The sequence below is a fragment of the Heptranchias perlo genome, unplaced genomic scaffold (assembly GCF_035084215.1).
Source record: "Heptranchias perlo isolate sHepPer1 unplaced genomic scaffold, sHepPer1.hap1 HAP1_SCAFFOLD_438, whole genome shotgun sequence".
Lineage (NCBI taxonomy): Eukaryota > Metazoa > Chordata > Chondrichthyes > Hexanchiformes > Hexanchidae > Heptranchias > Heptranchias perlo.
Genome location: NW_027139451.1, coordinates 167552 through 194494, shown reverse-complemented (window position 1 = coordinate 194494; position 26943 = coordinate 167552). Strand labels below are relative to the sequence as shown.

The 26943-nt window shown below is 50.0% G+C and overlaps 1 protein-coding gene across 1 annotated transcript; it reads left to right on the top strand.

The window, feature by feature from the left end:
• Window positions 1-772: 772 nt before the first annotated feature.
• On the top strand, window positions 773-25768 carry LOC137312818 (galectin-3-binding protein-like). Its single transcript, XM_067979224.1, has 5 exons — window positions 773-830; window positions 2124-2315; window positions 7443-7574; window positions 12907-13174; window positions 24661-25768. The coding sequence occupies exons 1-5, from the start codon at window positions 773-775 to the stop codon at window positions 25766-25768; spliced, it is 1758 nt and encodes a 585-aa protein (XP_067835325.1).
• Window positions 25769-26943: the final 1175 nt, after the last annotated feature.

The following is a 26943-nucleotide window of genomic DNA, read 5'->3' as shown; positions in this document are numbered from 1 at the left end:
CTGGTCTGATCCTGTATCAACCCAGTCCTGGTCTGGTCCTGGATCAGCCTGGTCCTGGTCTGATCCTGCATCAACCCGGTCCTGGTCTGGTCCTGGATCAGCCTGGACCTGGTCTGGTCTTGGATTGGCCTGGTCCGGGTCTGGTCCTGGATCGGCCTGGTCCTGGTCTGGTCCTGGATCAGCCTGGACCTGGTCTGGTCCTGGATCAGCCTGGACCTGGTCTGGTCCTGGATCGGCCTGGTCCTGGTCTGGTCCTGGATCGGTCTGGTCCTGGATCGGTCTGGTCCTGGATCAGCCTGGACCTGGTCTGGTCCTGAATTGGTCTGGTCCTGGTCTGGTCCTGGATCAGCCTGGACCTGGTCTGGTCCTGGATCGGTCTGGTCCTGGATCGCCTGGATCTGGTCTGGTCCTGGATTGGTCTGGTCCTGGTCTGGTCCTGGATCGGCCTGGATCTGGTCTGGTCCTGGATTGGTCTGGTCCTGGTCTGGTCCTGGATCAGCCTGGACCTGGTCTGTTCCTGGATCGGTCTGGTCCTGGATCGGCCTGGACCTGGTCTGGTCCTGGATTGGTCTGGATCTGGTCTGGTCCTGGATTGGTCTGGTCCTGGATCAGCCTGGACCTGGTCTGGTCCTGGATTGGTCTGGATCTGGTCTGGTCCTGGATTGGTCTGGTCCTGGATCAGCCTGGACCTGGTCTGGTCCTGGACCGGCCTGGTCCTGGTTTGGTTCTGTATCAGGGAGTGAGGCCCTGAGACACTAGGGGGTTTCATGTGATGTGTTTCTTTCCCCAGGTTTGGAGTTCGCAGAGCGGAGACTTTTGGGGGTTTCATAGTAGGTACAGCACAGGAGGAGGCCATTCTGCCCATCGTGCCTCTGCCGGCTCTTTGAAAGAGTTATCCAGTTAGTCCCACTCCCCTGCTCTTTCCCCTTATCCCTGTAAATTTTTCCCCTTCAAATATTTCTCCAATTCCCTTTTGAAAGTTATTATTGAATCTGCTTCCACCGCCCTTTCAGGCAGTGAATTCCAGATCATCACAACTCACTGAGTAAAAAAATGTTTCCTCATCTCCCCTCTGGCTCTTTTACTGATCACCTTAAACCTATGTCCTCTGGTCCTTGACCCTTCCACCAATGGGAACAGTTTCTCTCTATCTACTCTGTCTGGACCCTTCATGATTTTGAATACCTCGATCAAATCTCCTCTCAACCGTCTCTGTTCCAAGGAGAACCAGCCCAGCTTCTCCAGTCTATCCACGGAACTAAAGTCCCTCATCCCTGGAATCATTCTAGTAAATCTCTTCTGCACCCTCTCTAAGGCCTTCACATCTTTCCTGAAGTGCGGTGCCCAGAACTGGACACAATACTCCAGTTGTGGCCGAACCAGTGTTTTATAAAGGTTCATCATGACTTCCATACTTTTGTACTCTGTGCCTCTATTTATAAAGCCCAGGATCCCGTATGCTTTTTTAACCACTTTCTCAACCTGTCCTGCCACCTTCAATGATTTGTGTACATATACCCCCAGATCTCTCTGTTCCTGCACCCCCTTTAAAATTGTACCATTTAGTTTATTTTGCCTCTCCTCATTCTTCCTACCGAAATGTATCGCTTCACACTTCTCTGCATTAAATTGCATCCCCCATGTGTCTGCTCATTTCACCAGTCTGTCTCTGTCCTCCTGAAGTCTGTTACGATCCTCCACATTGTTTACTACATTTCCGAGTTTCGTGTCATCTGCAAACTTTGAAATTATACCCTCTATATCCAAGTCCAGGTCATTAATATATATCAAAAAGAGCAGTGGTCCTAATACTGACCCCTGGGGAACACCACTGTAAACTTCACTCCAGTCTGAAAAACAACCGTTCACCACTACTCTCTGCTTTCTGTCCCTGAGCCAGTTTTATATCCACACTCTCACTGACCCTTTAATCCCATGGGCTTTAATTTTGCTAACAAGTCTATCGTGTGGCACTTTATCAAATGCCTTCTGAAAGTCCATATACACAACATCAACCGCACTGCCCTCATCAACCCTCTCCGTTACTTCATCAAAGAACTCAATCAAGTTCGTCAAACACGATTTTCCTTTAACAAATCCGTGTGATGTGTTTCTTTCCCCAGGCGTGGAGTACGGAGAGCTGAGACTCTCGGGAGGTCGATCACCCAGTGAGGGTCGAGTGGAAGTTTACTACAATGGTGAATGGGGAACAGTGTGTGATGATAATTGGGACATCGTGGATGCACACGTTGTCTGTCGTAGTCTGGGATACGTTAACGCAACAGAGGCTGCCATTGGTGGGGTGTTCGGATCAGGTAATCGGGGGCTGCCATTGGTGGGGTGTCGGGATCAGGTGATCGGAGGCTGCCATTGGTGGGGTGTTCGGATCAGGTAATCGGGGGCTGCCATTGGTGGGGTGTCGGGATCAGGTGATCGGAGGCTGCCATTGGTGGGGTGTCGGGATCAGGTGATCGGGGGCTGCCATTGGTGGGGTGTCGGGATCAGGTGATCGGAGTGAAGGGGCTGTGAAACTTGCAATGACGATGCCATTGGTCGGCTGGTGTGCGGTTTGATTGTACAAACTCCATGATTCCCCATCTAATTCCCCCGTCCAACACGGCAGACAAATTACTTTCAACAATGTTGGACACTGTCATTTTTGGACTAGAAGGCCCACGGAGAATGGTCTCTCCCATTCATCCTCGGCTCCAATCTCCAATGTTCCTTCAATGACCCACAACGTAAAATTCTGCAGATGCCGGAAATCCGAAATAAAAACAGAAAATGCTGGAAGCCCTCAGCAGGTCAGGCAGTATCTGTGGGGAGTTAATGCTCAGGTCAATGAGGGTTACTCCAGTTTTGATGAAAGGTCATTGACCTGAAACATTAACTCTGTTTCTCTCTCCACCGATGCTGCCTCACTTGCTGAAGGTTCCCTCTATGTTGTGTTCTTATTCCCGTTTTGTACACATGTACCCATAAGGCAAGAACTGAATCTGTCTGGTGGTCAGTCCCAAACTGAAACATCCACCAGTTCTACTGTTAAACAACACTATCAGACTCCATGCAAAAACTAGGGTCTTTAGAGGAAGGGTAGGGTCAATTCGGGACAAAAAGGGAACTTCTTGTGGGGGCAGAGGGCGTATCTGAGGTACTGAATGGATACTTTACATCGGCATTCACTAGAGAAGAGGATGCTGCCATTGTAAAGGAGGAGGGAGGAGTGATATTGGAGAGGATAAAAATAGATAAACTATAGATAACGCCTCTAGCCAAGCTGTTCCAGTACAGCTACAACACTGGCATCTACCCGACAATGTGGAAAATTGCCCAGGTATGTCCTGTCCACAAAAAGCAGGACAAATCCAATCCGGCCAATTACCACCCCATCAGTCTACTCTCAATCATCAGCAAAGTGATGGAAGGTGTCGTCGACAGTGCTATCAAGCGGCACTTACTCACCAATAACCTGCTCATCGATGCTCAGTTTGGGTTCCGCCAGGACCACTCGGCTCCAGACCTCATTACAGCCTTGGTCCAAACATGGACAAAAGAGCCGAATTCCAGAGGTGAGGTGAGAGGAGCTGCCCTTGACATCAAGGCAGCATTTGACTGAGTGTGGCACCAAGGAGCCCCAGTAAAATTGAAGTCAATGGGAATCAGGGAGAAAACTCTCCAGTGGCTGGAGTCATACCTAGCACAAAGGAAGATGGTAGTGGTTGTTGGAGGCCAATCATCTCAGCCCCAGGACATTGCTGCAGGAGTTCCTCAGGGCAGTGTCCTCGGCCCAACCATCTTCAGCTGCTTCATCAATGACCTTCCCTCCATCATACTATCATAAGGTTTAGAATAGCTAGGGAAAAGGATAAGGAACAATCTAGAGTGCTAAAGAGGAGGTATTAGAAAGGCTGGCTGTACTTAAAGTAAATAAATCACCCGGTCCGGATGGGATGCATCCTAGGTTGCTGAGGGAAGTAAGGGTGGAAATTGCGGAGGTACTGGCCATAATCTTCCAAACATCCGTAGATACGGGGGTGATGCCAGAGGACTGGAGAATTGCAAATGTTACATCCTTGTTCAAAAAAGGGAGTAAGGATAAACCCAGCAACTACAGGCCAGTCAGTTTAACCTCAGTGGTGGGGAAACTTTTAGAAATGATAATCCAGGATAGAATTAACAGTCACTTGGACGAGGGTGGATTGATTAGGGAAAGCCAGCACGGATTTATTAAAGGCAAATCGTGTTTAACCAACCTGATAGAGTTTTTTGATGAGGTAACAGAGAGGGTCGATGAGGGCAATGCGGTGGATGTGATGTATATGGACTTTCAAAAGGTGTTTGATAAAGTGCCGCATGGTAGGCTTATCATCAAGATTGCGGCCCATGGAATAAAGGGGGCAGTAACAACATGGATACAGAATTGGCTAAGGGACAGGAAACAGAGAGTAGTGGTGAACGGTTGTTTTTCGGACTGGAGGGAGGTGTACAGTGGTGTTCCCCAGGGGTCGGTGCTGGGACCACTGCTTTTCTTGATATCTATTAATGACTTGGACTTGGGTGTACAGGGCACAATTTCAAAATTTGCAGATAACACAAAACTTGGAAGGGTAGTGAACAGTGAGGAGGATAGTGATAGACTTCAGGAGGATATAGACAGGCTGGTGGAATGGGCAGACACGTGGCAGATGAAATTTAATGCAGAAAAATGTGAAGTGATACATTTCGGTAGGAGGAACAAGGAGAGGCAAAATAAACTAGAGGGCACAACTCTAAAAGGGGTACAGGAACAGAGAGATCTGGGGGTATATGTACACAAATCGTTGAAGATGGCAGGGCAGGTTGAGAAAGCGGTTAAGAAAGCATATGGGATCCTGGGCTTTATAAATAGAGGCCTAGAGTACAAAAGGATTCCAGGGATGAGGGACTTTAGTTACGTGGATAGACTGGAGAAGCTGGGATTGTTGCGCGCAACAATCGCCAGACAGGAGGGTTCCCTCCCAGTCGGGGAACACTTCAGCAGTCAAGGACATTCAGCCACCGATCTTCGGGTAAGGGTTCTCCAAGGCGGCCTTCGAGACACACGACAACGCAAAATCGTCGAGCAGAAATTGATAGCCAAGTTCCGCACCCATGAGGACGGCCTCAACCGGGATCTTGGGTTCATGTCACGCTACACGTTACCCCACCAGCGAAAAAAAGTTATCTGTTTTTAACACAACGGGTCATTCTCTGTCTTTCTCTTCCTTTCGGATGTTTCTCCCTCTCTCTCTCTCTGTTTTGTGTTCTCGCCGTTTGTGTATTTGGTGGTCCTGTAGGTAACATCTCTCTGTCTGAACACTTTGATTGCCTTGACAATGGGCAGTTGGAAAGATTATCTGTAATCACCAGGTATTGTTCTCTGATTATATATGCGGTACCTTCCATGGAATCCCACACTCACCTGACGAAGGAGAAAGCCTCCGAAAGCTTGTGATTTTCAAATAAAACAGTTGGACTATAACCTGGTGTTGTAAGATTCCTTACATTTGAAAGGGCGGTGGAAGCAGATTCAATAATAACTTTCAAAAGGGAATTGGATAAACACTTGAAGGGAAAAATTTACATGGATAAGGGGAAAGAGCAGGGGAGTGGGACTTTTTTTTATTCATTCATGGGATGTGGGCGTCGCTGGCGAGGCCGGCATTTATTGCCCATCCCTAATTGCCCTTGAGAAGGTGGTGGTGAGCCGCCTTCTTGAACCGCTGCAGTCCGTGTGGTGACGGTTCTCCCACAGTGCTGTTAGGAAGGGAGTTCCAGGATTTTGACCCAGCGATGATGAAGGAACGGCGATATATTTCCAAGTCGGGATGGTGTGTGACTTGGAGGGGAACGTGCAGGTGGTGTTGTTCCCATGTACCTGCTGCCCTTGTCCTTCTAGGTGGTAGAGGTCGCGGGTTTGGGAGGTGCTGTCGAAGAAGCCTTGGCGAGTTGCTGCAGTGCATCCTGTGGATGGTGCACACTGCAGCCACTGTGCGCTGGTGGTGAAGGGAGTGAATGTTTAGGGTGGTGGATGGGGTGCCAATCAAGCGGGCTGCTTTGTCCTGGATGGTGTCGAGCTTCTTGAGTGTTGTTGGAGCTGCACTCATCCAGGCAAGTGGAGAGTATTCCATCACATTCCTGACTTGTGCCTTGCAGATGGTGGAAAGGCTTTGGGGAGTCAGGAGGTGAGTCACTCGCCACAGAATACCCAGCCTCTGACCTGCTCTCGTAGCCACAGTATTTATATGGCTGGTCCAGTTACGTTTCTGGTCAATGGTGACCACCAGGATGTTGATGGTGGGGAATTCGGCGATGGTAATGCCGTTGAATGTCAAGGGAAGGTGGTTGGACTCTCTCTTGTTGGAGATGGTCATTGCCTGGCACTTATCTGGCGCGAATGTTACTTGCCACTTATGAGCCCAAGCCTGGATGTTGTCCAGGTCTTGCTGCATGCGGGCTCGGACTGCTTCATTATCTGAGGGGTTGCGAATGGAACTGAACACTGTGCAATCATCAGCGAACATCCCCATTTCTGACCTTATGATGGAGGGAAGGTCATTGATGAAGCAGCTGAAGATGGTTGGGCCTGGGACACTGCCCTGAGGAACTCCTGCAGCAATGTCCTGGGGCTGAGATGATTGGCCTCCAACAACCACTACCATCTTCCTTTGTGCTCGGTATGACTCCAGCCACTGGAGAGTTTTCACCCTGATTCCCATTGACTTCAATTTTACTAGGGCTCCTTGGTGCCACACTCGGTCAATCGGGCAATTGGAGAGCTCTTTCAAAGAGCAGGCACAGGCATGATGGGCTGAATGGCCTCCTCCTGCGATGTAAGAATCTATGATTGTGTATCAGTGTTACATTGGGGGTGTAGGGTATATGGGGGAATATATGTGTCGGGGTGGGGATATGGGGAGTATATGGGGGATATATGGGGAGTATATGGGGAGTATATGGTGGGTATATGGGGAGTATATGGGGAGTATATGCTTGGTATATGGGGAGTATATGGTGGGTATATGGGGAGTATATGGGGAGTATATGCTTGGTATATGGGGAGTATATGGTGGGTATATGGGGAGTATATGGTGGGTATATGGGGAGTATATGGGGAGTATATGCTTGGTATATGGGGAGTATATGGTGGGTATATGGGGAGTATATGGGGAGTATATGGGGAGTATATGGGGGGTATATGGGGAGTATATGGGGGGTATATGGGGAGTATATGGGGGGTATATGGTGGGTATATGGGGAGTATATGGGGGGTATATGGGGAGTATATGGGGGGTATATGGGGAGTATATGGGGGGTATATGGGGGGTGTTGCTGTTATTACGATGGGAGTATCATTGCTCTCGATGGAGTCTCTCGGGTGACCCACACGGCCCTATATTAACTCCAAACTCTTTCCTCTCTAGGCTCGGGCTCCATTCTGCTCGATGATGTTTCTTGCACCGGTTCAGAGACGTCTCTCACTCAGTGTAAAAGCAAAGGCTGGAAAGTCCACAACTGTCAACATTCGGAGGATGCTGGTGTTCGATGTGATCCACGTAATGTGTTTACTGGTCTTTGCTCAGGGCTGGGCCTGGGGTTGGGCCTTGGGGTCATGGGGAGCCTGGGCCTTGGGGTAGTGGGGAGCCTGGGCCTTGGGGTAGTGGGGAGCCTGGGCCTTGGGGTAGTGGGGGGCCTGGGCCTTGGGGTAGTGGGGAGCCTGGGCCTTGGGGTCATGGGGAGCCTGGGCCTTGGGGTAGTGGGGAGCCTGGGCCTTGGGGTAGTGGGGAGCCTGGGCCTTGGGGTAGTGGGGGGCCTGGGCCTGGGGGTATGGGGGAGCCTGGGCCTTGGGGTAGTGGGGAGCCTGGGCCTTGGGGTAGTGGGGAGCCTGGGCCTTGGGGTAGTGGGGAGCCTGGGCCTGGGGTAGTGGGGAGCCTGGGCCTTGGGGTAGTGGGGAGCCTGGGCCTTGGGGTCGTGGGGAGCCTGGGGTGAGCCTGGGCCTGGGGGTAGTGGTGAGCCTGGGCCTTGGGCTAGGAGGGAGCCTGGGCCTTGGGGTAGTGGGGAGCCTGGGCCTGGGGGTAGTGGGGAGCCTGGGCCTTGGGGTAGTGGGGAGCCTGGGCCTTGGGGTAGTGGGGAGCCTGGGCCTTGGGGTGGTGGGGAGCCTGGGCCTTGGGGTAGTGGGGAGCCTGGGCCTGGCGGTAGTGGGGAGCCTGGGCCTTGGGGTGGTTGGGAGCCTGGGCCTTGGGGTAGTGGGGAGCCTGGGCCTTGGGGTGGTGGGGAGCCTGGGCCTTGGGGTAGTGGGGAGCCTGGGCCTTGGGGTAGTGGGGAGCCTGGGCCTTGGGGTAGTGGGGAGCCTGGGCCTTGGGGTAGTGGGGAGCCTGGGCCTGTGGTAGCAGGTAGCCTGGGCCTGGGCCAGGGGCCCAGTTTGAGCCATTGCCCTTGCCCTGGCCCAGCCTCATCTGGAGCAGAGCCTCGGCCTCTGGCTGACCTCCCGACTCCCTGATGGTGAATGTTGACACTTTGCTGCCAGGACCCCTCAGACTCTCTGAACTGAGGAGAATCTCGGCCCGAGGCCTCGGAGGATACTGAGCCCCCTGGAAACAAGCGGCCCCCCACCCCGTCCCACCTCACCAAAACCCACCCCAGGGGGTCCTGGAGACCTCTGGGCGGTACAGCACAGGCAGACCAAGGTAAACTTCATCCCCAGCAATGCCTGGGATTGAGAGTAACCCTCACTCCACAGGGAGCAGTGTCAGAAACAAACTGTCTTCATTTTATCTCTGGTGAATCGTCCTGTGCCCAGCAACACCTGAATTATTGACCAAAGAAGCACCAGGTCCTGAAACACAGTCATGGACACAGAACTAATCTCTCCCGTCCATCACCCCAGAACACCAGTGCAGTACGGCCCACGGAGAGGGGCTGACACCAAACAACAAGAGGAGAATTCAGACCCCAATCTCGAAAGGTCACTGGCCAGGTAAAGGGTAAAACAGGAACACGGGTTAGATACAGAGTAAAGCTCCCTCTACACTGTCCCATCAAACACTCCCAGGGCAGGTACAGCACGGGTTAGATACAGAGTAAAGCTCCCTCTACACTGTCCCATCAAACACTCCCAGGGTCAGGTACAGAGTTAGATACAGAGTAAAGCTCCCTCTACACTGTCCCATCAAACCCTCCCAGGGCAGGTACAGGGTTAGATACAGAGTAAAGCTCCCTCTACACTGTCCCATCAAACACTCCCAGGGCAGGTACAGGGTTAGATACAGAGTAAAGCTCCCTCTACACTGTCCCATCAAACACTCCCAGGGTCAGGTACAGGGTTAGATACAGAGTAAAGCTCCCTCTACACTGTCCCGTCAAACACTCCCAGGGCAGGTACAGGGTTAGATACAGAGTAAAGCTCCCTCTACACTGTCCCATCAAACACTCCCAGGGCAGGTACAGGGTTAGATACAGAGTAAAGCTCCCTCTACACTGTCCCATCAAACACTCCCAGGGCAGGTACAGGGTTAGATACAGAGTAAAGCTCCCTCTACACTGTCCCATCAAACACTCCCAGGGCAGGTACAGGGTTAGATACAGAGTAAAGCTCCCTCTGCACTGTCCCGTCAAACACTCCCAGGGCAGGTACAGGGTTAGATACAGAGTAAAGCTTCCTCTACACTGTCCCATCAAACACTCCCAGGGTCAGGTACAGGGTTAGATACAGAGTAAAGCTCCCTCTACACTGTCCCATCAAACACTCCCAGGGTCAGGTACAGGGTTAGATACAGAGTAAAGCTCCCTCTGACGATCCGGATTCTTTCCCCTCAGTCTGGTTCAGTAATAACTGCAGTCGAATACATTTTAAAGTTCAACACATCTTTAATAGCAGGGTTCTTAGTCTGCAGCATGGATTTGGACTCCTGATAGAGTCCCTCTATGCTGGCAGAGCAAGAACAACAACATACAGAAATCCACACGTTTTTTTCCAGATGAATAGGGTTGGAACATACTTAACGAGGGTCAACACCAATCATAAGCCGGGCATAGGTTGCCATGTGAGGTTACATTATTTCCGGCCAATCATAAATCGTCCATGTGCTGATCATGTTGCTGTTAGACATCAAAGGGGATCCTTCCTCACCTTCCAACTTGGAATGTTCTTCCCTGTTCCTTCTGTTCCTTATCTCCCAACCTGGAATGTCTTTCAACTTTGGCTAAGCTCGTTACCTATATTGATCTGCCATAAACATGGAGACATTCAGACCAGTCCTTGACTCACATCAAAGACCTATCATTGATAATTGTAAACAATTTTACAACACCAAGTTATAGTCCAGCAATTTTATTTTAAATTCACAAGCTTTCGGAGATTTTCTCCTTCCTCAGGCAAATGAGGAAGGAGAAAATCTCCGAAAGCTTGTGAATTTAAAATAAAATTGCTGGACTATAACTTGGTGTTGTAAAATTGTTTACAATTGTCAACCCCAGTCCATCACCGGCATCTCCACATCATATCATTGATAAGACAGTGCAGGCCTGCTGACTAAGCAAACATATGGCCCAGCAGGAGGGCCAGGCCACTTGTGTCAATCTCAGTTACTAACTAATTAACCCTTTCTAACCATTTTGCATTCTGCTTCTTTGCCACATAGGCATTTTAATATTTTACCGAAAACTGACCATGTAGGGATTCTCACCTCTACACTGTCCCATCAAACACTCCCAGGGCAGGTACAGGGTTAGATACAGAGTAAAGCTCCCTCTACACTGTCCCATCAAACACTCCCAGGGCAGGTACAGCACGGGTTAGATACAGAGTGTGTGTGTTCAGTGTGCAGGGTGTTGGGCTGCGTGTCGGGTTTTGGGTTGTGTGCGGTGGTGGGTTGTGTGTGGGGTGTTGGGTTGTGTGGGGTGTTGGGTTGTGTGGGGTGTTGGGTTGTGTGGGGTGTTGGGTTGTGTGGGGTGTTGGGTTGTGTGTGGGGTGTTGGGTTGTGTGTGGGGTGTTGGGTTGTGTGGGGTGTTGGGTTGTGTGGGGTGTTGGGTTGTGTGGGGTGTTGGGCTGTGTGTGGGGTGTTGGGTTGTGTGGGGTGTTGGGTTGTGTGTGGGGTGTTGGGTTGTGTGTGGGGTGTTGGGTTGTGTGGGGTGTTGGGTTGTGTGGGGTGTTGGGTTGTGTGGGGTGTTGGGCTGTGTGTGGGGTGTTGGGTTGTGTGGGGTGTTGGGTTGTGTGTGGGGTGTTGGGTTGTGTGTGGGGTGTTGGGTTGTGTGTCGGGTGTTGGGTTGTGTGTGGGGTGTTGGGTTGTGTGGGGTGTTGGGTTGTGTGGGGTGTTGGGTTGTGTGGGGTGTTGGGTTGTGTGGGGTGTTGGGTTGTGTGTGGGGTGTTGGGTTGTGTGGGGTGTTGGGTTGTGTGTGGGGTGTTGGGTTGTGTAGGGTGTTGGGTTGTGTGGGGTGTTGGGTTGTGTGTGGGGTGGTGGGTTGTGTGTGGGGTGTTGGGTTGTGTGTGGGGTGTTGGGTTGTGTGGGGTGTTGGGTTGTGTGGGGTGTTGGGTTGTGTGGGGTGTTGGGTTGTGTGTGGGGTGTTGGGTTGTGTGGGGTGTTGGGTTGTGTGTGGGGTGTTGGGATGTGTGGGGTGTTGGGTTGTGTGTGGGGTGTTGGGTTGTGTGTGGGGTGTTGGGTTGTGTGGGGTGTTGGGTTGTGTGGGGTGTTGGGTTGTGTGTGGGGTGTTGGGTTGTGTGGGGTGTTGGGTTGTGTGTGGGGTGTTGGGATGTGTGGGGTGTTGGGTTGTGTGTGGGGTGTTGGGTTGTGTGGGGTGTTGGGTTGTGTGTGGGGTGTTGGGTTGTGTGGGGTGTTGGGTTGTGTGGGGTGTTGGATTGTGTGTGGGGTGTTGGGTTGTGTGGGGTGTTGGGTTGTGTGTGGGGTGTTGGGTTGTGTGTGGGGTGTTGGGTTGTGTGGGGTGTTGGGTTGTGTGGGGTGTTGGGTTGTGTGTGGGGTGTTGGGTTGTGTGGGGTGTTGGGTTGTATGGGGTGTTGGGTTGTGTGGGGTGTTGGGTTGTGTGGGGTGTTGGGTTGTGTGTGGGGTGTTGGGTTGTGTGGGGTGTTGGGCTGTGTGTGGGGTGTTGGGTTGTGTGTGGGGTGTTGGGTTGTGTGGGGTGTTGGGTTGTATGGGGTGTTGGGTTGTGTGGGGTGTTGGGTTGTGTGGGGTGTTGGGTTGTGTGTGGGGTGTTGGGTTGTGTGGGGTGTTGGGTTGTGTGGGGTGTTGGGTTGTGTGGGGTGTTGGGTTGTGTGTGGGGTGTTGGGTTGTGTGGGGTGTTGGGTTGTGTGTGGGGTGTTGGGTTGTGTGTGCGGTGTTGGGTTGTGTGTGGGGTGTTGGGTTGTGTGTGGGGTGTTGGGTTGTGTGTGCGGTGTTGGGTTGTGTGTGGGGTGTTGGGTTGTGTGGGGTGTTGGGTTGTGTGTGCGGTGTTGGGTTGTGTGTGGGGTGTTGGGTTGTGTGTGGGGTGTTGGGTTGTGTGTGCGGTGTTGGGTTGTGTGGGGTGTTGGGTTGTATGGGGTGTTGGGTTGTGTGGGGTGTTGGGTTGTGTGGGGTGTTGGGTTGTGTGTGGGGTGTTGGGTTGTGTGGGGTGTTGGGTTGTGTGGGGTGTTGGGTTGTGTGGGGTGTTGGGTTGTGTGGGGTGTTGGGTTGTGTGGGGTGTTGGGTTGTGTGTGGGGTGTTGGGTTGTGTGGGGTGTTGGGTTGTGTGTGGGGTGTTGGGTTGTGTGGGGTGTTGGGTTGTGTGGGGTGTTGGGTTGTGTGGGGTGTTGGGTTGTGTGTGCGGTGTTTAGTTTAGTGTCTGGCCTGTTCTCGGCCCTGGTTTCTCTGCCGTGTTGTGCTGAATGATGGAGGTCACTCAGTGACTCTGTGTTTTGCAGAGAGGGCGGACTCGATCTACGGGTACAGACTGGATCTCACCATGGAATTTTACCAATCTTTAAAGCAGTTATATATCAGCAGGAGTAATTGTGACATGAACATCTCAGTGACAACCCTTGAAAATAGCCAAGAGGAGATGACATTGTGTGTGCACAGACTGATCCTGTCCATGCACACGGACGGGAACCTGCTCAGTACCAGTCAGGGCACCACGTTCCGCATGGTCGTCTCGGAGGACTGCGTGCAGTTTGTCGATGACTTCATCAGGTAAGTCCCTGGCCCAGAGTAACATCTGTCAATTACCCAGACATCACCCAACCACAGGGCAACATCTGTAAATAACCTGCTCACCCAGCACACTGTAACATCTGTGAATAACCTGCTCACCCAGCACCCTGTAACATCTGTAAATAACCAGCTCACCTAGCACCCTGTAACATCTGTAAATAACCTGCTCACCCAGCACCCTGTAACATCTGTAAATAACCTGCTCACCCAGCACCCTGTAACATCTGTAAATAACCTGCTCACCTAGCACCCTGTAACATCTGTAAATAACCTGCTCACCCAGCACCCTGTAACATCTGTAAATAACCAGCTCACCCAGCACACTGTAACATCTGTAAATAACCAGCTCACCTAGCACCCTGTAACATCTGTAAATAACCAGCTCACCCAGCACACTGTAACATCTGTAAATAACCAGCTCACCTAGCACCCTGTAACATCTGTAAATAACCTGCTCACCCAGCACCCTGTAACATCTGTAAATAACCAGCTCACCTAGCACCCTGTAACATCTGTAAACAACCTGCTCACCCAGCACCCTGTAACATCTGTAAATAACCTGCTCACCCAGCACCCTGTAACATCTGTAAATAACCTGCTCACCCAGCACCCTGTAACATCTGTAAATAACCTGCTCACCTAGCACCCTGTAACATCTGTAAGTAACCTGCTCACCCAGCACCCTGTAACATCTGTAAATAACCAGCTCACCCAGCACACTGTAACATCTGTAAATAACCAGCTCACCTAGCACCCTGTAACATCTGTAAATAACCAGCTCACCCAGCACACTGTAACATCTGTAAATAACCAGCTCACCTAGCACCCTGTAACATCTGTAAATAACCTGCTCACCCAGCACCCTGTAACATCTGTAAATAACCAGCTCACCTAGCACCCTGTAACATCTGTAAATAACCTGCTCACCCAGCACACTGTAACATCTGTAAATAACCTGCTCACCCAGCACCCTGTAACATCTGTAAATAACCTTCTCACCCAGCACCCTGTAACATCTGTAAATAACCTGCTCACACAGCACCCTGTAACATCTGTAAATGACCCAGATCCCGCCCCAGTGGAAGATACACTGGGTGTGCCCTATCCTGGATTTTGATGACACCATCCCATTCCCCCCAGCCCCACACAATCTCCTGGGACAGATAAAAACATGGGAACAAACCTTTGGCCAAGTTGGTCGGTTCTGACGATGTGGATTGCACTGCCTGAAAGGGTGTCAGCAGATTCACACCTCACCTCAGCCTTGAAGAAGAATCGAATAAATCAAGGCCTGGCAGGACAGCTCAGACCCGTCGAATACACGGCCTGCACCACGTGGGAACTCCACGATGCTTCCCGTGTCCTGGACAACCACAGGTGCAGGAAGTTTCAGAGTGTAAAAGGCTTAGAGGGTACAAAATTCTTAACGTGCATCCAGGAGAGCTTTTTGAGCCAGCATGTAGAAAGTCCTACAAGAGAGGGGGCGGTACTGGACCTAATTCTAGGGAATGTGGCCGGCCAAGTGGAAGAAGTGCTCGTAGGTGAGCACTTTGGTGACAGTGACCATAATTCAGTGAGATTTAAGGTGGTCATGGAAAAGGACAGGGAGGGGCCGGAAATAAAGGTTCTAAATTGGGGGAAGGCCGATTTTAATAGGATAAGGCAGGATCTGGCCAAAATGGACTGGGATCAGCTGCTTGTAGGAAAATCCGCATCGGAGCAATGGGAGTCTTTCAGAAGGGAGATTGAGACCATACAATGGCAACATGTTCCCGTAAAGGTCAAGGGTGGTTCCAAGAACTCCAGGGAACCTTGGATGTCAGGGGATATACGAGAATGGATTAGGGAAAAAAGGAGGGCTTTTGGCAGATACAAAAGGCTAAAGACGGAGGAAGCCCCAGAGGAGTACAAAAAGTGCAGGGGGATACTTAAAAAAGGAAATTAGGAGATCAAGGAGGGGCCATGAAATAACACTGGCGAGCAAAATAAAGGAAAATCCTAAGATGTTTTATAAGTATATTAAGGGTAAGAGGATGACTAGGGAAAAAATAGGGCCCATTAGGGACAAAAATGGCAATCTGTGTGTGGAGCCGGCAGATGTAGGAGGGGTTCTAAATGAATTTTTTGCATCTGTTTTCACTCTGGAGAAGGACGATGTAGACATAGAAATACGGCAGGGGGACTGTGATATACTCGAACATATTAACATCGAGCGGGAGGAGGTATTGGCGGTTTTAGCAGGCCTAAAAATGGATAAATCCCCAGGCCCGGACGAAATGTATCCCAGGCTACTGTGTGAGGCAAATGAGGAGATTGCGGGGGCTCTGACACATATATTCAGAACCTCTCTGGCCACAGGGGATGTGCCAGAGGACTGGAGAACCGCTAATGTAGTACCATTATTCAAGAAGGGGAGTAGGGAAAAACCGGGGAACTACAGGCCAGTGAGCCTAACATCATAGAGTCATAGAGTCATAGAGTCATACAGCACGGATAGAGGCCCTTCGGCCCATCGTGTCCGCGCCGGCCATCAGCCCTGTCTACTCTAATCCCATATTCCAGCATTTGGTCCGTAGCCTTGTATGCTATGGCATTTCAAGTGCTCATCCAAATGCTTCTTGAATGTTGTGAGGGTTCCTGCCTCCACAACCCTTTCAGGCAGTGAGTTCCAGACTCCAACCACCCTCTGGGTGAAAAAGTTCTTTCTCAAATCCCCTCTAAACCTCCCGCCTTTTACCTTGAATCTACGTCCCCTTGTTATAGAACCCTCAACGAAGGGAAAAAGCTCCTTAGTATCCATCCTATCTGTGCCCCTCATAATTTTGTACACCTCAATCATGTCCCCCCTCAGCCTCCTCTGCTCCAAGGAAAACAAACCCAATCTTCCCAGTCTCTCTTCATAGCTGAAGCGCTCCAGCCCTGGTAACATCCTGGTGAATCTCCTCTGCACCCTCTCCAAAGCGATCACATCCTTCCTGTAGTGTGGCGACCAGAACTGCACACAGTACTCCAGCTGTGGCCTAACCAGTGTTTTATACAGCTCCATCATAACCTCCTTGCTCTTATATTCTATGCCTCGGCTAATAAAGGCAAGTATCCCATATGCCTTCTTTACCACCTTATCTACCTGTTCCGCCGCCTTCAGGGATCTGTGAACTTGCACACCAAGATCCCTCTGACCCTCTGTCTTGCCTAGGGTCCTCCCATTCATTGTGTATTCCCTTGCCTTGTTAGTCCCTCCAAAGTGCATCACCTCGCACTTTTCCGGGTTAAATTCCATTTGCCACTGTTCCGCCCATCTGACCAACCCATCTATATCGTCCTGCAGACTGAGGCTATCCTCCTCGCTATTTACCACCCTACCAATCTTTGTATCATCAGCGAACTTACTGATCATACCTTTTACATTCATATCCAAGTCATTAATGTAGACCACAAACAGCAAGGGACCCAGCACCGATCCCTGTGGTACCCCACTGGCCACAGGCTTCCAGTCACAAAAACAACCTTCGACCATCACCCTCTGCCTTCTGCCACTAAGCCAGTTTTGTATCCAAAGTGCCAAGGCACCCTGGATTCCATGGGCTCGTACCTTCTTGACCAGTCTCCTGTGGGGGACTTTATCGAAGGCCTTACTGAAATCCATGTATACCACATCCACTGCGTTACCCTCATCCACACGCCTAGTCACCCCCTCAAAAAATTCAATCAAATTAGTCAGACATGATCTTCCCTTGACAAAGCCATGTTGACTATCCCTGATTAATCCTTGCTTCTCCAAGTGGAGACTAATTTTGTCCTTCAGAATTTTTTCCAATAATTTTCCTACCACTGATGTTAGGCTCACTGGCCTGTAGTTCCCCGGTTTTTCCCTACTCCCCTTCTTGAATAATGGTACTACATTAGCGGTTCTCCAGTCCTCTGGCACATCCCCTGTGGCCAGAGAGGTTCTGAATATATGTGTCAGAGCCCCCGCAATCTCCTCCTTTGCCTCACACAGTAGCCTGGGATACATTTCGTCCGGGCCTGGGGATTTATCCATTTTTAGGCCTGCTAAAACCGCCAATACCTCCTCCTGCTCGATGTTAATATGTTCGAGTATATCACAGTCCCCCTGCCGTATTTCTATGTCTACATCGTCCTTCTCCATAGTGAAAACAGATGCAAAAAATTCATTTAGAACCCCTCCTACATCTGCCGGCTCCACACACAGATTGCCATTTTTGTCCCTAATGGGCCCTATTTTTTCCCTAGTCATCCTCTTACCCTTAATATACTTATAAAACATCTTAGGATTTTCCTTTATTTTGCTCGCCAGTGTTATTTCATGGCCCCTCCTTGATCTCCTAATTTCTTTTTTAAGTATCCCCCTGCACTTTTTGTACTCCTCTCGGGCTTCCTCCGTCTTTAGCCTTTTGTATCTGCCAAAAGCCCTCCTTTTTTTCCTAATCCATTCTCGTATATCCCCTGACATCGAAGGTTCCCTGGAGTTCTTGGAACCACCCTTGACCTTTACGGGAACATGTTGCCATTGTATGGTCTCAATCTCCCTTCTGAAAGACTCCCATTGCTCCGATGCGGATTTTCCTACAAGCAGCTGATCCCAGTCCAATTATTGGAAAAAATTCTGAAGGACAAAATTAGTCTCCACTTGGAGAAGCAAGGATTAATCAGGGATAGTCAACATGGCTTTGTCAAGGGAAGATCATGTCTGACTAATTTGATTGAATTTTTTGAGGGGGTGACTAGGCGTGTGGATGAGGGTAACGCAGTGGATGTGGTATACATGGATTTCAGTAAGGCCTTCGATAAAGTCCCGCACAGGAGACTGGTCAAGAAGGTACGAGCCCATGGAATCCAGGGTGCCTTGGCACTTTGGATACAAAATTGGCTTAGTGGCAGAAGGCAGAGGGTGATGGTCGAAGATTGTTTTTGTGACTGGAAGCCTGTGGCCAGTGGGGTACCACAGGGATCGGTGCTGGGTCCCTTGCTGTTTGTGGTCTACATTAACGACTTGGATATGAATGTAAAAGGTATGATCAGTAAGCTCGCTGATGATACAAAAATTGGTAGGGTGGTAAATAGTGAGGAGGATAGCCTCAGTCTGCAGGACGATATAGATGGGTTGGTCAGATGGGCGGAACAGTGGCAAATGGAATTTAACCCGGAAAAGTGCGAGGTGATGCACTTTGGAGGGACTAACAAGGCAAGGGAATACACAATGAATGGGAGGACCCTAGGCAAGACAGAGGGTCAGAGGGATCTCGGTGTGCAAGTTCACAGATCCCTGAAGGTGGCGGAACAGGTAGATAAGGTGGTAAAGAAGGCATATGGGATACTTGCCTTTATTAGCCGAGGCATAGAATATAAGAGCAAGGAGGTTATGATGGAGCTGTATAAACCACTGGTTAGGCCACAGCTGGAGTACTGTGTGCAGTTCTGGTCGCCACACTACAGGAAGGATGTGATCGCTTTGGAGAGGGTGCAGAGGAGATTCACCAGGATGTTACCAGGGCTGGAGCGCTTCAGCTATGAAGAGAGACTGGGAAGATTGGGTTTGTTTTCCTTGGAGCAGAGGAGGCTGAGGGGGGACATGATTGAGGTGTACAAAATTATGAGGGGCACAGATAGGATGGATACTAAGGAGCTTTTTCCCTTCGTTGAGGGTTCTATAACAAGGGGACATAGATTCAAGGTAAAAGGCGGGAGGTTTAGAGGGGATTTGAGAAAGAACTTTTTCACCCAGAGGGTGGTTGGAGTCTGGAACTCACTGTCTGAAAGGGTTGTGGAGGCAGGAACCCTCACAACATTCAAGAAGCATTTGGATGAGCACTTGAAATGCCATAGCATACAAGGCTATGGACCAAATGCTGGAATATGGGATTAGAGTAGACAGGGCTTGATGGCCGGTGCGGACACGATGGGCCGAAGGGCCTCTATCCGTGCTGTATGACTCTATGACTCTATGACTCTAAGTGTCAGCAGCTGGAGGAGCTCGAGCTCCGGGTCTCGGACCTTGAGCAACAGCTGGCGTCAGTGCGGTGTATCCGCGAGGCTGAGAGTTTCGTGGACAGCACGTCTCAGGAGGTGGTGACCCCGCAGATTAAGAGACTGCAGGCAGAGAGGGACTGGGTGACCGCCAGGCAGATAAGGAGGACCAGGCAGGTAGTTCAGGAATCCCCCGAGTGCATCTCACTCTCCAACCAGTGTTCAGTTCTGGGGAGTGCAGCCAGAGACAAGTCCACAGCACCATGGGTGGCTCAGCTGTACAGCAGGGTGAGGAGAAAGGTCAGGAGAGGGATAGTGATCGGGGATTCTATAGTTAGGGGAACAGACAGGCGTTTCTGCGGCTGCAGACGTGACTCCAGGATGGTATGTTGCCTCCCTGGTGCTAGGGTCAAGGATGTCACTGAGCGGCTGCAGAACATTCTGGAGGGGGAGGGTGAACAGGCAGAGGTCGTGGTCCATATCGGTACCAACAACAGGTAGAAAGAGGGATGAGGTCCTGCAGGCAGATTTTAAGGAGTTAGGAAAGAGATTAAGAAGCAGGACCTCAAAGGTAGTAATCTCCGGATTACTCCCAGTGCCACGCGCTAATGAGTGTAGAAATAGGAGGATAGAGCAGATGAATGTGTGGCTGGAGAGATGGTGCAGGAGGGAGGGGCTTTAGATTCCTGGGGCATTGGGACCGGTTCTGGGAGAGCTGGGACCTGTACAGGTCGGACAGGTTAGACCTCAATGGAGCTGGGACCAATATCCTCGCGGGGAGTTCGCCAGTGCTGTCGGGGGGGGTTTAAACTAATTTGACAGGGGGATGGGCACCAGGATGTAGCATCGGAAAGGAGCGGGGGAGAAAGATAGCACTAGAGTATAAAATAGTACAGTATTAGGTGGGATCAGACTAAGAGAGAGTACAAGAAAGTTTTACACTGGTTCACAGTGCATGTGTGTAAACGCACGAAGTGTGGTAAACAAGGTTGGTGAGCTGCAGACACAAATAATCACACGGGAATTCGATGTCATGGCGATAACAGAGACCTGGCTCAAAAAAGGGCAGGATTGGGGTCGAAATATTCCTGGATACAAGGTGTTCAGGAAAGATAGGGAAGGAAAGAAAGGAGGGGGAGTGGCAGTATTGATTGAGGAGAATATTGCAGTGCTGGAGAGAGAGGATGTCCTGGAGGGGTCAAGGACAGAATCTATTTGGTTCGAGTTAAGAAACAATAGAGGTGCCATTACACTACTGGGTGTATTCTATAGACCACCAACTAGTGGGAAGGGGATAGAGGAACAAATTTACAGGGAAATTACAGAGAGGTGCAAAAGCCAGAGAGGAGAGATAACTGGGGGACTTCAACTATCCTAATACAGACTGGGATAGTAATAATATAAGGGGCAAAGAGGGGGAGGAATTTTTGAAATGTGTTCAGGAGAACTTTCTTGACCAGTACGTTTCCGGCCCAACGAGGAAGGAGGCATTGCTGGATCTGGTTCTGGAGAATGAGACGGGCCAAGTGGAGCAAGTGTCAGTGGGGGAGCATTTAGGGAACAGCGATCTTAGTATCATAAGGTTTAGAATAGATATGGAAAAGGACACGGACCACTCTAAAGTAAAAATACTCAATTGGAGGAGGTCCAATTTCAGTGGGATGAAAACAGATCTGACCCGGGGAAACTGGAATCAAAGATTGTCGGACAAAACTGTAATTGAACAGTGGGCGGCCTTTAAAGAGGAGATGGTTCGGGTACAGTCTAGGGACATTCCCACGAGGGGGAAAGGAGGGCAACTAAAGCCAGAGCTCCCTGGATGACGAAAGAGATAGAGAGTAAGATGAAACAGAAAAAAGGGGCGTATGACAGATGTCAGGTTGATAACACAAGTGAGAACCAGGCAGAATATAGAAAGTTCAGAGGGGAAGTGAAAAAGGAAATAAGAGGGACAAAGAGAGAGTATGAGAATAGACTGGTGGCCAACATAAAAGGGAATCCAAAAGTCTTCTGCAGACATGTAAACAGTAAACGGGTAGTAAGAGGAGGGGTGGGGCCGATTAGGGACCATAAAGGAGATCTACTCATGGAGGCAGAGGGCATGGCCGAGGTACTAAATGAGTACTTTGCATCTGTCTTTACCAAGGAAGAAGATGCTACCAGAGTCTCAGCAAAGGAAGATATAGTTGAGATACTGGATGGGGTAAAAATTGATGAAGAGGAGGTACTAGAAAGGCTGGCTGTACTTAAAGTAGATAAGTCACCCGGTCTGGATGGGATATATCCAAGGTTTCTGAGGGAAGTAAGGGTGGAAATTGCGGAGGTACTGGCCATAATCTTCCAAACATCCGTAGATACGGGGGTGGTGCCAGAGGGCTGGAGAATTGCAAATGTTACACCCTTGTTCAAAAAAGGGTGTAAGGATAAACCCAGCAACTACAGGCCACTCAGTTTAACCTCAGTGGTGGGGAAACTTTTAGAAACAATAATCCAGGACAGAATTAACAGTCACTTGGACGAGTGTGGATTGATTAGGGAAAGCCAGCACGGATTTGTTAAAGGCAAATTGTGTTTAATTAACCTGATAGAGTTTTTGATGAGGTAACAGAGAGGGTCGATGAGGGCAATGCGGTGGATGTGATGCATTTGGACTTTCAAAAGGTGTTTGATAAAGTGCCACATGGTCGGCTTATCATCAAGATTGAAGCCCATGCAATAAAGATGGCAGTAGCAACATGGATACGAAATTGGCTAAGGGACAGGAAACAGAGAGTAGTGGTGACCGGTTGTTTTTCGGACTGGAGGGAGTGTACAGTGGTGTTCCCCAGGGGTCGGTGCTGGGACCACTGCTTTTCTTGATATATATTAATGACTTGGACTTGGGTGTACAGGGCACAATTTCAAAATTTGCAGATGACACAAAACTTGGAAGTGCAGTGAACAGTGAGGAGGATAGTGATAGACTTCAGGAGGATATAGACAGGCTGTATAAGAACTTTTTCCTTTCAAGTACTTATCCAGTTCCCTTTTGAAGGCCATGATTGAATCTGCCTCCACCACCCCCTCGGGCAGTGCATTCCAGATCCTAACCACTCGCTGTGTAAAAAAGTTTTTCCTCATGTCACCTTTGATTCTTTTGCCAATCACCTTAAATCTATGTCCTCTGGTCCTTGACCCTTCCACCAATGGGAACAGTTTCTCTCTATCTACTCTGTCCAGACCCTTCATGATTTTGAATACCTCGATCAAATCTCCTCACAACTGTCTCTGTTCTAAGGAGAACAACCCCAGCTTCTCCAGTCTATCCACGGAACTAAAGTCCCTCATCCCTGGAATCATTCCAGTAAATCTCTTCTGCACCCTCTTCACATCTTTCCTGAAGTGCGGTGCCCAGAACTGGACACAATACTCCAGTTGTGGCCGAACCAGTGTTTTATAAAGGTTCATCATGACTTCCATACTTTTGTACTCTATGTCTCTATTTATAAAGCCCAGGATGCCATATGCTTTTTTAACCACTTTCTCAACCTGCCCTGCCACCTTCAATGATTTGTGTACATATACCCCCAGATCTCTCTGTTCCTGCACCCCTTTTAGAGTTGTGCCCTCTAGTTTATATTGCCATATTATTATATGTAGTTTCCAGTGCCCGGCCCAGTGGTCGAGGACGTTTCCAGTGCATGGTCCAGTGATTGAGGACGTTTCCAGTGCCCGGTCCAGTGATCGGGGACGTTTCCAGTGCCCGGTCCAGCGATCGAGGACGTTTCCAGTGCCCGGTCCAGTGATCAGGGACGTTTCCAGTGCCCGGCCCAGTGGTCGAGGGCGTTTCCAGTGCCCGGTCCAGTGATCAGGGACGTTTCCAGTGCCCGGTCCAGCGATCGGGGACATTTCCAGTGCCCGGTCCAGTGGTCGAGGACGTTTCCAGTGCCCGGTCCAGTGATTGAGGACGTTTCCAGTGCATGGTCCAGTGGTCGAGGATGTTTCCAGTGCCCGGTCCAGTGGTCGAGGACGTTTCCAGTGCCCGGTCCAGTGATTGAGGACGTTTCCAGTGCATGGTCCAGTGGTCGAGGATGTTTCCAGTGCCCGGTCCAGTGGTCGAGTACGTTTCCAGTGCCCGGTCCAGTGATTGAGGACGTTTCCAGTGCATGGTCCAGTGGTCGAGGATGTTTCCAGTGCCCGGTCCAGTGGTCGAGGACGTTTCCAGTGCCCGGTCCAGTGATTGAGGACGTTTCCAGTGCATGGTCCAGTGGTCGAGGATGTTTCCAGTGCCCGGTCCAGTGGTCGAGGACGTTTCCAGTGCCCGGTCCAGTGATTGAGGACGTTTCCAGTGCATGGTCCAGTGGTCGAGGATGTTTCCAGTGCCCGGTCCAGTGGTCGAGGATGTTTCCAGTGCCCGGTCCAGTGGTCGAGGATGTTTCCAGTGCCCGGTCCAGTGATTGAGGACGTTTCCAGTGCATGGTCCAGTGATTGAGGACGTTTCCAGTGCCCGGTCCAGTGATTGAGGACGTTTCCAGTGCCCGGTCCAGTGGTCTAGGACGTTTCCAGTGCCCGGTCCAGTGATTGAGGACGTTTCCAGTGCCCGGTCCAGTGGTCGAGGATGTTTCCAGTGCCCGGTCCAGTGATCAGGGACGTTTCCAGTGCCCGGTCCAGTGATCAGGGACGTTTCCAGTGCCCGGTCCAGTGGTCGAGGATGTTTCCAGTGCCCGGTCCAGTGGTCGAGGACGTTTCCAGTGCCCGGTCCAGTGATTGAGGATGTTTCCAGTGCCTGGTCCAGTGGTCGAGGATGTTTCCAGTGCCCGGTCCAGTGATTGAGGACGTTTCCAGTGCCCGGTCCAGTGATTGAGGACGTTTCCAGTGCATGGCCCAGTGGTCGAGGACGTTTCCAGTGCCCGGTCCAGTGGTCGAGGACGTTTCCAGTGCCCGGTCCAGTGGTCGAGGATGTTTCCAGTGCCCGGTCCAGTGGTCGAGGGCGTTTCCAGTGCCCGGTCCAGTGATCGGGGACGTTTCCAGTGCCTGGTCCAGGTCTCTGTGCAGACATGCAGTTCCTCCAAGATAAACCAATGTTTGGGTTTTAAAGTCACAACAAGCCATCGTGCCTTCACTGTTAACTTTCTGTTTGAGCCGTGTAGCTTTGGGCTTGTGTTTTGGTTTCAATTGATACTAGCTCAATTGCTAAATTTAAATGTGAGATAGATAGCTTTTTGGCAACCAAAGGTACTAAGGGATATGGGCCAAAGGCAGGTATATGGAGTTAGATCACAGATCAGCCATGATCTTATCAAATGGCGGAGCAGGCACGAGGGGCTGAATGGCCGACTCCTGTTCCTATGTTCCTATGTTCCTAGGAATAGCAAACACATTCCTATGTTCCTATGTTCACTCATTTCTTGTCGCAGCTCCATGAAGATGAAAATTGGGAGAGGAGATCTGAATGACATCACCTCCGTCTCTTAATCTCACTGTTCTTTTTCCTTCAGGTATTTTTACACCAAGAAAATATACATCAAGTTGTCATCAGCCAAATGCTTTCACAACATGGCTTCTGATTACGGGGTGACTGCGATTCGTGATCAATGTGATAAACTCTTCTACAAACTGCTCCCACAAGATCCCTCCTTCAAACACCAGCTCGAGCTCTATAACTATGCTGAGGCTGTGGAAGACCCGGTGCTGAAAGAGATTTGCTTGGAGTATTTTGCCTGGAATGGTGAATGGTTCAGTAAGACCCCAGTGTGGTATGAGCTAACAGCTGAGGAACTGGACACCCTGCTCCAGAGATCAGACATGGTCATTGAGAATGAATTCACCCTGTACAGAGCTGTGGAGTCTTGGATCATCCAGAACGAAAGGACTGAGGTGGTCGATATCTTAATCGGGAGGATTAGGTTCCAAATGATGTCCCCGGAAGAACTGATCTCCATCCCATTTAACTCGACCCTCTATGACCAGTTTGAGAATATCTTCACCCAGAGGCTCCTGGAAGCCTTCGAGTTCCATGCAGTGCCTGTGGAAAGGCTGAAATATTACAGGAATATTTCAGACCCGAGCTTCCATCCTCGAATCTACACCTCGTCTGACTGGAGCACCCAGCTCCAAATCACTTTGGCTGGTCAGAATCCTGGCCGTGGGAGCTCTGCTTCTACACGCAGTGGTTTTTATGGAGGTAAATACACCTATGGGGGCTACGGAGAGCGGTACTATGGTGGTTATAACCCGTATCGTTCATCACCAAGCTCCTTTTTCCAGACCTCCAAACACATAAGCCAACTGTACAGATCCACCAAACTCTCCTGGTCAGCTTATTACCACAGCAATGCCCAGCGTTGTAGGAACAGTAATGTTATCTGCCCCTACGACACATACCCAGTGGCAGCCCTGTCTACCGCGTCCTACAGTCGCCAACACTCCATCACATATCACAACAGGATCCTCCTGCTCTGTAACAACACGTACGTGTCCTATGTTCAGGAGATGAAGAATTCCACCGCCGTCCTTGCCACCCTCAACACTTCCAGGCTCTTTTCCTTTGGTTGTGAGAGTGGAATTTCGTCCCTGAGGTTTGTGGTCAGGCCTTTCTATACCTGATTCACTCGATTCTCCCGCTCCTGCGCATCGAACACTCGCACAGTGGAAAAGTTTGTCTTTGGGCAATAGTGTAAAACAAGCAATATTAGAACAGCTCCCAGCAATATCACCCACTTCACACCACCCAAAGGCAAAATCCCCCCACTGGGTCAAATATACACAGCGATGGTGAGACAATCCCAAGTGTGTATCTAATTTACACAGTGATGGTGCGACAATCCCTAGTGTGTATCTAATTTACACAGTGATGGTGCGACAATCCCTAGTGTGTATCTAATTTACACAGTGATGGTGAGACAATTCCAAGTGTGTATCTAATTTACACAGTGATGGTGCGACAATCCCTCGTGTGTATCTAATTTACACAGTGATGGTGCGACAATCCCTAGTGTGTATCTAATTTACACAGTGATGGTGAGACAATCCCTCGTGTGTATCTAATTTACACAGTGATGGTGAGACAATCCCTAGTGTGTATCTAATTTACACAGTGATGGTGAGACAATTCCTAGTGTGTATCTAATTTACACAGTGATGGTGAGACAATCCCTCGTGTGTATCTAATTCACACAGCGATGGTGAGACAATCCCTAGTGTGTATCTAATTTACACAGTGATGGTGAGACAATCCCTAGTGTGTATCTAATTTACACAGTGATGGTGCGACAATCCCTAGTGTGTATCTAATTTACACAGTGATGGTGAGACAATCCCTAGTGTGTATCTAATTTACACAGCGATGGTGAGACAATCCCCAGTGTGTATCTAATTTACACAGTGATGGTGAGACAATTCCTAGTGTGTATCTAATTTACACAGTGATGGTGAGACAATCCCCAGTGTGCATCTAATTTACACAGTGATAGTGAGACAATGCCTAGTGTGTATCTAATTTACACAGCGATGGTGAGGCGATCCCCAGCGTGTATCTAATTTACACAGTGATGGTGAGACAATCCCAAGTGTGTATCTAATTTACACGGTGATGGTGAGACAATCCCGAGTGTGTATCTAATTTACACAGTGATCATAGAATCATAGAAGTTTACAACATGGAAACAGGCCCTTCGGCCCAACATGTCCATGTCGCCCAGTTTATACCACTAAGCTAGTCCCAATTTCCTGCACTTGGCCCATATCCCTCTATACCCATCTTACCCATGTAACTGTCCAAA

Excerpts from the sequence above, each read along its gene's own strand:
- LOC137312818 (XM_067979224.1), top strand. The coding sequence starts at position 773 with ATGTGTTTCTTTCCCCAGGTTTGGAGTTCGCAGAGCGGAGACTTTTGG. Across the intron at positions 2,316-7,442 it reads TGGTGGGGTGTTCGGATCAG|GCTCGGGCTCCATTCTGCTC; the intron begins GTAATCGGGGGC and ends TTTCCTCTCTAG. Across the intron at positions 7,575-12,906 it reads TGGTGTTCGATGTGATCCAC|AGAGGGCGGACTCGATCTAC; the intron begins GTAATGTGTTTA and ends TGTGTTTTGCAG.